This window comes from Salvelinus fontinalis, chromosome 2, assembly GCF_029448725.1.
Source record: "Salvelinus fontinalis isolate EN_2023a chromosome 2, ASM2944872v1, whole genome shotgun sequence".
Taxonomy (NCBI): domain Eukaryota; kingdom Metazoa; phylum Chordata; class Actinopteri; order Salmoniformes; family Salmonidae; genus Salvelinus; species Salvelinus fontinalis.
The window spans coordinates 71822880-71836062 of record NC_074666.1 but is presented as its reverse complement, the minus strand read 5'-3'; the positions used below and the strand labels follow the sequence as shown (position 1 = coordinate 71836062).

Sequence of the window (13183 nt, the reverse complement as noted above, 5' to 3'; positions counted from 1 at the left end):
CTACCAGCCTCTACTCTACTCTACCAGCCTCTACTCTACTCTACCATCATCTACTCTACCATTCTATACTCTACCATCCTCTACTCTACTCTACCATCCTCTCCTCTACTCTACCATCCTCTCCTCTTCTCTACCATCCTCTCCTCTTCTCTACCATCCTCTCCTTTACTCTACCATCAACTCCTCTACTCTACCATCCTCTCCTCTACTCTACCATCCTCTCCTCTTCTCTACCATCCTCTACTCTATCATCCTCTACTCTACCATCCTCTACTCTACTCTACCATCCTCTCCTCTACTCTACCATCCTCTACTCTACTCTACCATCCTCTACTCTACCATCCTCTCCTCTACTCTACCATCCTCTCCTCTACTCTACCATCCTCTACTCTACCATCCTCTACTCTACCATCCTCTACTCTACTCTACCATCCTCTCCTCTACTCTACCATCCTCTACTCTTCTCTACCATCCTCTACTCTACCATCCTCTACTCTACCATCCTCTCCTCTACTCTACCATCCTCTCCTCTACTCTACCATCCTCTCTTCTCCTCTCTCATCCTCTCCTCTACTCTACCATCCTCTCTTCTCCTCTACCATCCTCTACTCTACCATCCTCTCCTCTCCTCTACCATCTTCTACTCTACTCTACCATCCTCTACTCTACTCTACCGTCCTCTACTCTACCGTCCTCTACTCTACCATCATCTACTCTACTCTACCATCCTCTTCTCTACTCTACCATCCTCTCCTCTCCTCTACCATCCTCTCCTCTCCTCTACCATCCTCTCCTCTCCTCTACCATCCTCTCCTCTTCTCTACCACCCTCTCCTCTTCTCTACCATCCTCTCCTCTCCTCTACCATCCTCTCCTCTACCATCCTCTCCTCTACCATCCTCTCCTCTACCATCCTCTCGTCTTCTCTATTATCCTCTCCTCTACCATACTCTCCTCTACTCTACCATCCTCTCCTCTCCTCTACCATCCTCTACTCTATTCTACCATCCTCTCCTCTTCTCTACCATCCTCTCCTCTACCATACTCTCCTCTCCTCTACCATCCTCTTCTCTACTCTACCATCCTCTCCTCTACTCTACCATCCTCTCCTCTACTCTACCATCCTCTCCTCTTCTCTACCATCCTCTCCTCTTCTCTACCATCCTCTACTCCACCATCCTCTCCTCTACTCTACCATCCTCTCCTTTACTCTACCATCCTCTCCTCTTCTCCACCATCCTCTCCTCTTCTCTACCATCCTCTCCTCTTCTCTACCATCCTCTACTCCACCATCCTCTCCTCTTCTCTACCATCCTCTCCTTTACTCTACCATCCTCTCCTCTTCTCCACCATCCTCTCCTCTACTCCACCATCCTCTCCTCTCCTCTACCATCCTCTCCTCTACTCTACCATCCTCTCCTCTACTCTACCATCCTCTCCTCTACTCTACCATCCTCTCCTCTTCTCTACCATCCTCTCCTCTTCTCTACCATCCTCTACTCCACCATCCTCTCCTCTTCTCTACCATCCTCTCCTCTTCTCTACCATCCTCTACTCTACCATCCTCTCCTCTCCTCTACCATCCTCTCCTCTACTCTACCATCCTCTCCTCTCCTCTACCATCCTCTCCTCTACTCTACCATCCTCTCCTCAGTTCTGTGCTGTATGTTCTAATGTGTTCCATGGACTTGTGTTATAAGCGCACTATCACTTCCGACCTCAAGACTCATCCTTTAAGACATGAAGTCACTGGATGCAGGGCCCTCCATGACTCACACAGAGGTCATGACCTTCGCTCACTAGCACTGGCATGGGCCTTTGCATCACTTCCTACCTATCGGGGCCAGTGCATCACTTCATCATGTCTGTCTGGGCCAATATCATCTGTGCTCTCTGCTCATCCAACTGTGTCAAACTGATGCACTAGGGTAAATAGATACTACCAAATACCTTTACCGCTACAGAAGAGGACTGCCTCCCATGTTTGGCTGTGAGATGGCACTAGAAATACAAGGCCAAGATTGAAGACCTTGTATTAATGTCTATTGACTAGTTGACTGGGCTGACTGGTTGACTGGGCTGGCCTGTAACAGCCCATAGGCAAGCTTTTAGTACAACTATCCGACGTTGGAGGTTTCAATATTCTGTTTATGTCCATACATCATCACAAAGATACACACACACACACACACACACACACACACACACACACACACACACACACACACACACACACACACACACACACACACACACACACACACACACACACACTGAAGTCTGCTGTGCTGCATGCAGGGCTCTCTGCTGCTCCAGGCCTGCTCCCGCGAGTGTCTAAATTATCTATAACATCACACAGGAAACGCAGCGCGAGCACCAAGCTGAGCGAGAGACCAGTGAGGAACCCTGGGATACTGGTTCCGCTCTCTTCCTGTGCAGACTAGAGCCGGTGGAAGAAGCTGCACATCCATATATGCAGAGCAGCTCACTCGTCCAAAATACTCAGATGGGCAACATTATCATCACCCACACAGAGCACGTGGATAGCCCTCGCTTCATACTTCACTTACATTTACGTCAAAGTAAGTGAGCCATCTAGACTATCCTTGTGACTTTGGTTACATATGAGCGTATTCATATTTGCATAATTATGGAAGTCTATCTCATAAAGCCAGAGCAACTGTGCCTTTGATGGGGGGAGAGGGGAGAAGGGAGAGGAGAGAGGGGTGGGGTGGGGTGGGGTGAGGGGTGTGGATGGAGGGGAATAACACTCGTTTCAGCTCCTACATGTTTCCCCTGTCTTACTCATGCTGTGTGTGTGTGTGTGTGTGTGTGTGTGTGTGTGTGTGTGTGTGTGTGTGTGTGTGTGTGTGTGTGTGTGTGTGTGTGTGTGTGTGTGTGTGTGTGTGTGTGTGTGTGTGTGTGTGTGTGTTTCGTGTTTCCCTATACACCTATACATGCATTCAAAAGTTGGATTTATCTAAAAGAAATGGCTTACATCCCGACAGACATATAAACCCACATACATGCTATGCCCACTTGCGCGAGAGATAACCTACAGTGTAGGCTACATAGGCTACTATATGCATGCCATAACGCTCAAACCAATGGGCTATACATTAAATTAGAATAGATTACATTCGCACATCTCTGCACAAAATATGCATAAAATGTATCTTTGAACCGGACAGACATACAGTCAGTTAGGTGGCACATAGCTACAGTATAGACTATAACACATACGTGACACAAGATCACACAGGATATTATGGTGAGTAGCCTAACCTATATAACGACACATAGTCGTGTATTAATATGACAACAATGAAATATCATCATACCTCTATGTTGTATCCGAGACTGCTCTCTCTCCTACCTGCCCTTTTCATCCAAACACAAGCCTATTTTTTCAGATGCGACGCGTTAAAAATCAACATTCCGCCCTCTACCCCAAGACAGGAAAATGGGCTCAAATACTGCACCTGGGCTGGAAGAATAAGGCGGAGGGGTAGACTGAGAGGGAGAAATGTACAATATGCTATCTCTCCGCTCCCCTCTCATTCTTTCCTATTTTCTTGTCTTGGAATGTGTTTTCTGTCTTCTCACCCTCGTTTTTTCTTTCTATTTCACTCTCCCCTCCCTCCCTCTCTTTCCCCTGTGCTCGGAATACTAAACGGGCTCCCTCTCTGCTCGCTGACTGTATAGCGCTACCCGTGCTAAAGACATACTGATGTATATGTGTGGTAGAGAGGGGAGAGAGAGTCGAGCAGAGCCCGGGGATGGGAGGGGAAGGTAGAGGCAGTGTGTAAGGAGGAGAGGGGGTGTTGCTGGAGGCGAGGAGACGCGTGGTGCGATGGGGACAGACCACTGTGGCTCGGCCCACCGCCAAAGGGGCTCGGCGTGTGTGCCATGGTGTCCGGACGAGTTATAGCGCGCAGCACCTCGTTAGGATCAAATCATGGTTTCGTGATAATATAATTTCCGTTCATGTGTGTACTGTAGGCCTATCTAACGACGTGACACAACACCAAAACCAAAATAATTGAAAACTGTAGCAATGTTGGCAACTGTAGTGGGAAGCATTCCATTGTAGCCTATATGTGGCGTTGCTAATCTTTGTCAACCCGTGGGCAGCCCATGAGATTTTACTAGAATGAGTTTAGACGTCGCATAATTTGAGGCTGTGAGTGACTACGCCTCATTATGTAGGCTACCGGCCATTTCAAGTTCTGTAGTAAGTCAAGTCATCTCTCTCATCTGCAAGTTATTCATGGTAGGCATATTATGGGGTTACTATCTACCGTGTTAATTGTAGGCTGCATTGTATTTATGATTACCCTTTCCTCTTGATTTCATTTATGTGTTTAAATGTGTTTACTGTATAAAATTACAACTGCCTTGTCCTTTGGCTGGACTAGGCCCGTAGAAGCTGCCTAGATGGCAATGCCTGCTGTCTCAAATACAAGTATCTACACATTAATTGATACAGGTAGTTGAAATATAGTGTAGGCCAGGCTTTATAAGGTCTGCTTTAATCTAGGATGGCCCAGCCTACAGTCGATATAGGGATTTTAAGCACTTCTCAGCATTGCAAGCTATCAAGGGACATAATGTTTTTTAGGTCAAATAATCTGAATACTCAGCCAGGAGCCATGCATGGCTGATGGACTGAAGGAACATGCCAACTTCTTGGGCTGACATGAGATATGATGCTGTGTGACTTTATGTAGATACACCTCAATGAGGATGGTTGTTTTTGGGACAAGAGACTTTGGCTTGACTAACACTGATAATAATAACCCTCTTTGATCACTATAGCTGAAAATAGCTGAGTAATAGCATCTTACTGAACATACTGATATCCTATGTTATGTACAGTAAATATTCTAGTATTAACAGGGCAATTCTCAAATTTCTACCATAATTATATGTGTGGAAATAATACTTCCAAGTGATTACAGACAGTCATAATAAGTCATAAATACTTCTCTCCTGATCATCTGATCACAGACAGTCCTAATAAGTCATAAATACTTCTCTCCTGATCATCTGATCACAGACAGTCCTAATAAGTCATAATTACTTCTCTCCTAATCATCTGATCACAGACAGTCATAATAAGTCATAATTACTTCTCTCCTAATCATCTGATCACAGACAGTCGTAATAAGTCATAATTACTTCTCTCCTAATCATCTGATCACAGACAGTCATAATAAGTCATAATTACTTCTCTCCTAATCATCTGATCACAGACAGTCGTAATAAGTCATAATTACTTCTCTCCTAATCATCTGATCACAGACAGTCATAATAAGTCATAATTACTTCTCTCCTGATCATCTGATCACAGACAGTCATAATAAGTCATAATTACTTCTCTCCTAATCATCTGATCACAGACAGTCATAATAAGTCATAATTACTTCTCTCTTGATCATCTGATCACAGACAGTCATAATAAGTCATAATTGCTTCTCCTGATCATCTGATTCCAGACAGTCATAATAAGTCATAATTACTTCTCTCTTGATCATCTGATCACAGACAGTCATAATAAGTCATAATTGCTTCTCCTGATCATCTGATCACAGACAGTCATAATAAGTCATAATTACTTCTCTCCAGATCATCTGATCCCAGACAGTCATAATAAGTCATAATTACTTCTCTCCTGATCATCTGATCACAGACAGTCATAATAAGTCATAATTACTTCTCTCCTGATCATCTGATCACAGACAGTCATAATAAGTCATAATAACTTCTCTCCTGATCATCTGATCACAGACAGTCATAATAAGTCATAATTACTTCTCTCCTGATCATCTGATCACAGAGAGGAAAACAGGGTGATGGTTGATGGAGAGAGAGAGTGTCCCAGCGGAGAACCCCCAGAGCGAGGGATGACTGATGTATAAATGACGGTAAACAGCTGCCTCTGTTAACTGTCACTGCAGAGCACAGAGCGAGAGAGAGGCTGAGAGAGGATGAAAGAGGACAGGGATGATACAGTGCGAGAGAGGGGAGGAGAGAGACAGAATGTGAAAGGACAGGTCAGAAACAGACAGAGTGGATATAAAAGTGAGATAGGAAGAGGACAAGTGGAGTAGAAGAGAACATGTTGGGGGAAAATGGGATTGAGAAGAGAGAAAGTAAAAGCCTGGCCTACAGCAGCAGCCACTGTCCAAACTGAGACTGTGTTGCTTTTAGAACAAGCACTGACATGACACTTATCTTCCCCTTTAAGAGCACACGCACACAAACACACACTTACCATGAAATACTGGCCTTATTGATCTCACACCCGCACATACACACTCGTCTTTAAGGATCTATCCTGTTAATTCCTTTTCTCAAGATCTGTTTATTGACATATTCAAGATTTGGGAGGGATCTGTCATGTTGATCCCTGACCCTGTCCCCTTGACCCTAGATGGTGTGTGACCCCAGCTGACTACAGGTCAGACATGCCACCATATAAAGAGATAGGAGAGAGGGAGATAGGAGAGAGGGAGAGTCATCACCATCCTTTGAATCTGTGTTCGTGTAGTAACTGCTCTGCATTTACTTTTAGTGTGACATTTAATTAGCAGCTATGTTTTTATGTATTTGCCCTCTCTTACCAAAAGTCTCTATTCATCTTTCATCCCTTCATTTTCATATGTTACCATGACTACCGTCTCTCGGGGCGAGTCGCCCACACCTCTCTTTCTCCTTCCCTTGCTTTTCATTTCCTTGATTTGACTCCTACTCCCTTTCCCTCTATTCTGTTCTCTGTCTTTAGTCGTCACCCCCCTTTACTCTCTCTGTCCCTGTTTATCTTCTTTCTCTGCCTCTTTCTTCCTTCATCCTTCCATTCTATCCATCTCTGTCCCTGTTTATCTTCTTTCTCTGCCTCTTTCTTCCTTCATCCTTCCATTCTATCCATCTCTGTCCCTGTTTATCTTCTTTCTCTGCCTCTTTCTTCCTTCATCCTTCCATTCTATCCATCTCTCTCCCTGTTTATCTTCTTTCTCTGCCTCTTTCTTCCTTCATCCTTCCATTCTATCCATCTCTCTCCCTGTTTATCCTCTTTCTCTGCCTCTTTCTTCCTTCATCCTTCCATTCTATCCATCTCTGTACCTGGTCTTTACTTTCTCATTCCTTCATGTCATTAGAAGCCATATGTCATCATTAAAGTCACATTAGAAATATAGATGTACATTTTCAAATGAAGGTGTTAAATGGAAGGAAACATAAATGACTCATCATGTGTGGGTCTGTGACGTGTCCCTGACAGACGTGTTTGAGGACTGGCAAGAGAGAGGCCAGTGAAGCTCTATGACCAGTCCTTAGGACAGAACAGACTCCTAACTTGTAATTTAGCGCATTCCAAACCAATGCCCAAACTTCATTATCACACTCATTATCGTAGGTTCAGATTCCTTGATGTTTGCATGTGTGAGTGAGTGTGTGCCTGGGCACATGTGCGTGCATGTGTGTGTGTGTGTGTGTGTCTGTGAGATTGTGTAATCAAAATCATATTTCTCTACACACACGTCTCATCCCCTAGAGACACCCACAGTAGCAGTGGCAGCAGCAGTCTTTCTGTTGATAGAGGTGTTTTTCCTCCACGGTGATACAGTATGCTCTATATATCACGTCACTTTGGCTAAACTGCTCCGCGGTTGAGATGTCCATTTTATGCACTCTTTCTGTATGGATTTGACTGCCATGCCAGTAAAGCACTCTGCACTGAGGTTTTTCTAAAGCAGATTAAAGAGGGTATACGGTGGTGGGGGAGACTGAGGGCAACCGAAACAAACAGACGCTGACAAAATGCCAACAGGGTAGGGGGAGGGAACGGAAGAGAGGGAATATGGGTGCGTGTGCGCACACGGCGTGCGTGTGTGTTTTTGTCTATGAGGGGTGTGGCAGAAAAACAGGCCGGGGATGAACACATAAACAAACGGGGGGCTATGTGGAGGAAGACAGACAGAATGAAAGAGGGGGAATTGGCGGACTGGGAATAAAACACTCAGAGAGAGCGAAAGAGAGAGAGAGAGAAAGAGGAGGATTTGTTGCTGTTTTAAATGTTTGGTTACTCAAGCTAATGAGCAGCAATTAGACAGCAGCCAATTAACTCTGACCAGCAGACTGAAACGAGGAGCACAGGGACATGGGGAGAGAGAGAGAGAGAGAGAGAGAGAGAGAGAGAGAGAGAGAGAGAGAGAGAGAGAGAGAGAGAGAGAGAGGGAGAGAGAGAGAGGGAGAGAGAGAGAGAGAGAGAGAGAGAGAGAGAGAGAGAGGGGATGAAAGGAGTGACTAATGAAAGAAGAAACGACCAGGGAACCGTGGAAAGAAAGCTGTAGGAAATGTATTAGTGCGTGTACCATTTGCATTTATGTTAATGAGTGTGTGCATGCATGCGTGCGTGTGTGTGTGCTTCTCGCACGCGCGTGTGAGTCCTTGCGTTCATGTGTGTCTGTGTGTGTGAGGGAGCTCCAGCAGAGGGAGCTGTGTTCGCTCATGTCACTGTGAGTGTTCTACATGACCATCTGGCACTCACTGTCAGAGCAGACGAGGTGCTGAAGTTACAGTTCACTCTCTCACTGACAGAGCAGACGAGGTGCTGAAGTTACAGTTAACTCTCTCGCTGTCAGAGCAGACGAGGTGCTGAAGTTACAGTTCACTCTCTCACTGACAGAGCAGACGAGGTGCTGAAGTTACAGTTCACTCTCTCACTGACAGAGCAGACGAGGTGCTGAAGTTACAGTTCACTCTCTCACTGCCAGAGCAGACGAGGTGCTGAAGTTACAGTTCACTCTCTCACTGACAGAGCAGACGAGGTGCTGAAGTTACAGTTCACTCTCTCACTGACAGAGCAGACGAGGTGCTGAAGTTACAGTTCACTCTCTCACTGCCAGAGCAGACGAGGTGCTGAAGTTACAGTTCACTCTCTCACTGCCAGAGCAGACGAGGTGCTGAAGTTACAGTTCACTCTCTCACTGTCAGAGCAGACGAGATGCTGAAGTTACAGTTCACTCTCTCACTGACAGAGCAGACGAGGTGCTGAAGTTACAGTTCACTCTCTCACTGACAGAGCAGACGAGGTGCTGAAGTTACAGTTCACTCTCTCACTGCCAGAGCAGACGAGGTGCTGAAGTTACAGTTCACTCTCTCACTGTCAGAGCAGACGAGGTGCTGAAGTTACAGTTCACTCTCTCACTGTCAGAGCAGACGAGGTGCTGAAGTTACAGTTCACTCTCTCACTGACAGAGCAGACGAGGTGCTGAAGTTACAGTTAACTCTCTCACTGTCAGAGCAGACGAGGTGCTGAAGTTACAGTTCACTCTCTCACTGACAGAGCAGACGAGGTGCTGAAGTTACAGTTCACTCTCTCACTGACAGAGCAGATGAGGTGCTGAAGTTACAGTTCACTCTCTCACTGACAGAGCAGACGAGGTGCTGAAGTTACAGTTCACTCTCTCACTGCCAGAGCAGACGAGGTGCTGAAGTTACAGTTCACTCTCTCACTGCCAGAGCAGACGAGGTGCTGAAGTTACAGTTCACTCTCTCACTGACAGAGCAGACGAGGTGCTGAAGTTACAGTTCACTCTCTCACTGCCAGAGCAGACGAGGTGCTGAAGTTACAGTTCACTCTCTCACTGACAGAGCAGACGAGGTGCTGAAGTTACAGTTCACTCTCTCACTGCCAGAGCAGACGAGGTGCTGAAGTTACAGTTCACTCTCTCGCTGTCAGAGCAGACGAGGTGCTGAAGTTACAGTTCACTCTCTTGCTGTCAGAGTAGACGAGGTGCTGAAGTTACAGTTCACTCTCTCGCTGTCAGAGCAGACGAGGTGCTGAAGTTACAGTTCACTCTCTCGCTGTCAGAGCAGACGAGGTGCTGAAGTTACAGTTCACTCTCTCGCTGTCAGAGCAGACGAGGTGCTGAAGTTACAGTTCACTCTCTCGCTGTCAGAGCAGACGAGGTGCTGAAGTTACAGTTCACTCTCTCACTGCCAGAGCAGACGAGGTGCTGAAGTTACAGTTCACTCTCTCACTGCCAGAGCAGACGAGGTGCTGAAGTTACAGTTCACTCTCTCACTGACAGAGCAGACGAGGTGCTGAAGTTACAGTTCACTCTCTCACTGCCAGAGCAGACGAGGTGCTGAAGTTACAGTTCACTCTCTCACTGACAGAGCAGACGAGGTGCTGAAGTTACAGTTCACTCTCTCACTGTCAGAGCAGACGAGGTGCTGAAGTTAAAGTTCACTCTCTCACTGTCAGAGCAGACGAGATGCTGAAGTTACAGTTCACTCTCTCACTGACAGAGCAGACGAGGTGCTGAAGTTACAGTTCACTCTCTCACTGTCAGAGCAGATGAGGTGCTGAAGTTACAGTTCACTCTCTCACTGTCAGAGCAGACGAGGTGCTGAAGTTACAGTTAACTCTCTCACTGCCAGCCCCTTCTGCATGGCTGCCTGAGTCTGGTGTAGAGAGAAACAGGATGTTATCAACTAACTGTTCTAGGATCAGCAACAGATTGAGGTAAATGGTGTTTGTTAAACTGGAGTGAATGCAGGATCTGTTCTGGATTCTGGTGTTGGTATTGAGATTATAATTTACGTTCTGGGCTATGAATGGAGGGAGAGATTTGGGGAGAAAGGGGTTAATTTCTCAATCTGACTGGTGATGCAGGAATTCAATCCCTCAGAGAGTATTTCAAACACACTGACGTACACGTAGACACACACACACACACACACACACACACACACACACACACACACACACACACACACACACACACACACACACACACACACACACACACACACACACACACACACACACACAGACGTACTGCACACACAGTACTGTTAGCCATTCTATTCAGTGGCCTGCTGCCCTCTCTTTAATTAGGCTAATTGAAATGCTAGAATAACCATCTTCTTGATTGCTCATTCTTTTTGGGCAATTTAAAATGAAAAATTGATGTACACAGAGGCCAAGCGAGCCAGAGAGCCCTCCCCCCTTTCTCCTGAGCTGACCCTCTTGTGTGAGCAGGCCCTCTTCCCCACATTCTGGTCCTCTTCCCCACCTTCTGGTCCTCTTCCCCACCTTCTGGTCCTCTTCCCCACCTTCTGGTCCTCTTCCCCACCTTCTGGTCCTCTCGCCCGCCCCCTGGTCCTCTTCCCCACCTTCTGGTCCTCTTCCACACCTTCTGGTCCTCTCGCCTGCCCCCTGGTCCTCTTCCCCACCTTCTGGTCCTCTCGCTCGCCCCCTGGTCCTCTTCCCCACCTTCTGGTCCTCTCGCCCGCCCCCTGGTCCTCTTCCCCACCTTCTGGTCCTCTCGCCCGCCCCCTGGTCCTCTTCCCCACCTTCTGGTCCTCTCGCTCGCCCCCTGGTCCTCTTCCCCACCTTCTGGTCCTCTTCCCCACCTTCTGGTCCTCTCGCCCGCCCCCTGGTCCTCTTCCCCACCTTCTGGTCCTCTCGCTCGCCCCCTGGTCCTCTTCCCCACCTTCTGGTCCTCTCGCCCGCCCCCTGGTCCTCCCTCCTGAGGCTGGCTGACTCAGCCCTGCCCTTTCCTGTAGCTACCAGCAAGCCCTGTATGTTCAACCCTGGTGTTAATCCTCCCTTGGCCTATAACAGGGAGTTGTGGTTCTCCCCCATCTTCCTGTGGTCCGCAGGGGTGATTGGGGGTTTCATCTCCCTGTGGGCCGCAGGGGGATTGGTGGTTTCATCTCCCTGTGGGCCGTAGGAGGGATTGGGGGTTTCATCTCCCTGTGGGCCGCAGGGGGGATTGGGGGTTTCATCTCCCTGTGGGCCGTAGGGGGGATTGGGGGTTTCATCTCCCTGTGGGCCGCAGGAGGGATTGGGGAATTCATCTTCTTGTGGGCCGCAGGGAGGATTTGGGGTTTCATCTCCCTGTGGGCCGTAGGGGGGATTGGGGGTTTCATCTCCCTGTGGGCCGTAGGGGGGATTGGGGGTTTCATCTCCCTGTGGGCCGCAGGAGGGATTGGGGGTTTCATCTCCCTGTGGGCCGTAGGAGGGATTGGGGGTTTCATCTCCCTGTGGGCCGTAGGGGGGATTGGGGGTTTCATCTCCCTGTGGGCCTTAGGGGGGATTGGGGGTTTCATCTCCCTGTGGGCCGTAGGAGGGATTGGGGGTTTCATCTCCCTGTGGGCCGCAGGGGGGATTGGGGGTTTCATCTCCCTGTGGGCCGCAGGGGGGATTGGGGGTTTCATCTCCCTGTGGGCCGTAGGGGGGATTGGGGGTTTCATCTCCCTGTGGGCCGCAGGAGGGATTGGGGGTTTCATCTCCCTGTGGGCCGCAGGGGGGATTGGGGGTTTCATCTCCCTGTGGGCCGTAGGGGGGATTGGGGGTTTCATCTCCCTGTGGGCCGTAGGAGGGATTGGGGGTTTCATCTCCCTGTGGGCCGCAGGAGGTTCTGGGGGTTTCATCTCCCTGTGGGCCGTAGGGGGGATTGGGGGTTTCATCTCCCTGTGGGCCTTAGGGGGGATTTGGGGTTTCATCTCCCTGTGGGCCGTAGGGGGGATTGGGGGTTTCATCTCCCTGTGGGCCTTAGGGGGGATTGGGGGTTTCATCTCCCTGTGGGCCGTAGGGGGGATTGGGGGTTTCATCTCCCTGTGGGCCGTAGGGGGGATTGGGGGTTTCATCTCCCTGTGGGCCGCAGGGGGGATTGGGGGTTTCATCTCCCTGTGGGCCGTAGGGGAGATTGGGGGTTTCATCTCCCTGTGGGCCATAGGAGGGATTGGGGGTTTCATCTCCCTGTGGGCCGCAAGAGGGTCTGGGGGTTTCATGTCCCTGTGGGCCGTAGGGGATTGGGGGTTTCATCTCCCTGTGGGCCGTAGGGGGGATTTGGGGTTTCATCTCCCTGTGGGCCGTAGGGGGGATTGGGGGTTTCATCTCCCTGTGGGCCGTAGGAGGGATTTGGGGTTTCATCTCCCTGTGGGCCGCAGGGGGGATTGGGGGTTTCATCTCCCTGTGGGCCGCAGGGGGGATTGGGGGTTTCATCTTCCTGTGGGCCGCAGGGGGGATTGGGGGTTTCATCTCCCTGTGGGCCGCAACAGGGTCTGGGGGTTTCATCTCCCTGTGGGCCTTAGGGGGGATTGGGGGTTTCATCTCCCTGTGGGCCGTAGGGGGGATTTGGGGTTTCATCTCCCTGTGGGCCGTA

The 13183-nt window shown here is 48.8% G+C and overlaps 2 protein-coding genes across 3 annotated transcripts in view; both read right to left on the bottom strand.

Moving 5' to 3' along the window:
- Window positions 1-3782, bottom strand: part of LOC129824838 (synaptotagmin-C-like) — a 47414-nt gene extending 43632 nt beyond the window's left edge. The window contains exon 1 of one of the 2 annotated variants that reach the window (XM_055884350.1): window positions 3341-3782. The gene's annotated coding sequence lies outside the window, so the exon portion shown is untranslated. The remainder of the gene's footprint in view (window positions 1-3340) is intronic. The other variant, XM_055884347.1, reaches the window with a different exon arrangement.
- A 7908-nt stretch (window positions 3783-11690) lies between these two features.
- LOC129867299 (uncharacterized) lies at window positions 11691-12557 on the bottom strand. Its single transcript, XM_055940610.1, has one exon. It carries the CDS (start codon window positions 12555-12557, stop codon window positions 11691-11693), a length of 867 nt encoding a protein of 288 aa, XP_055796585.1.
- Window positions 12558-13183: the final 626 nt, after the last annotated feature.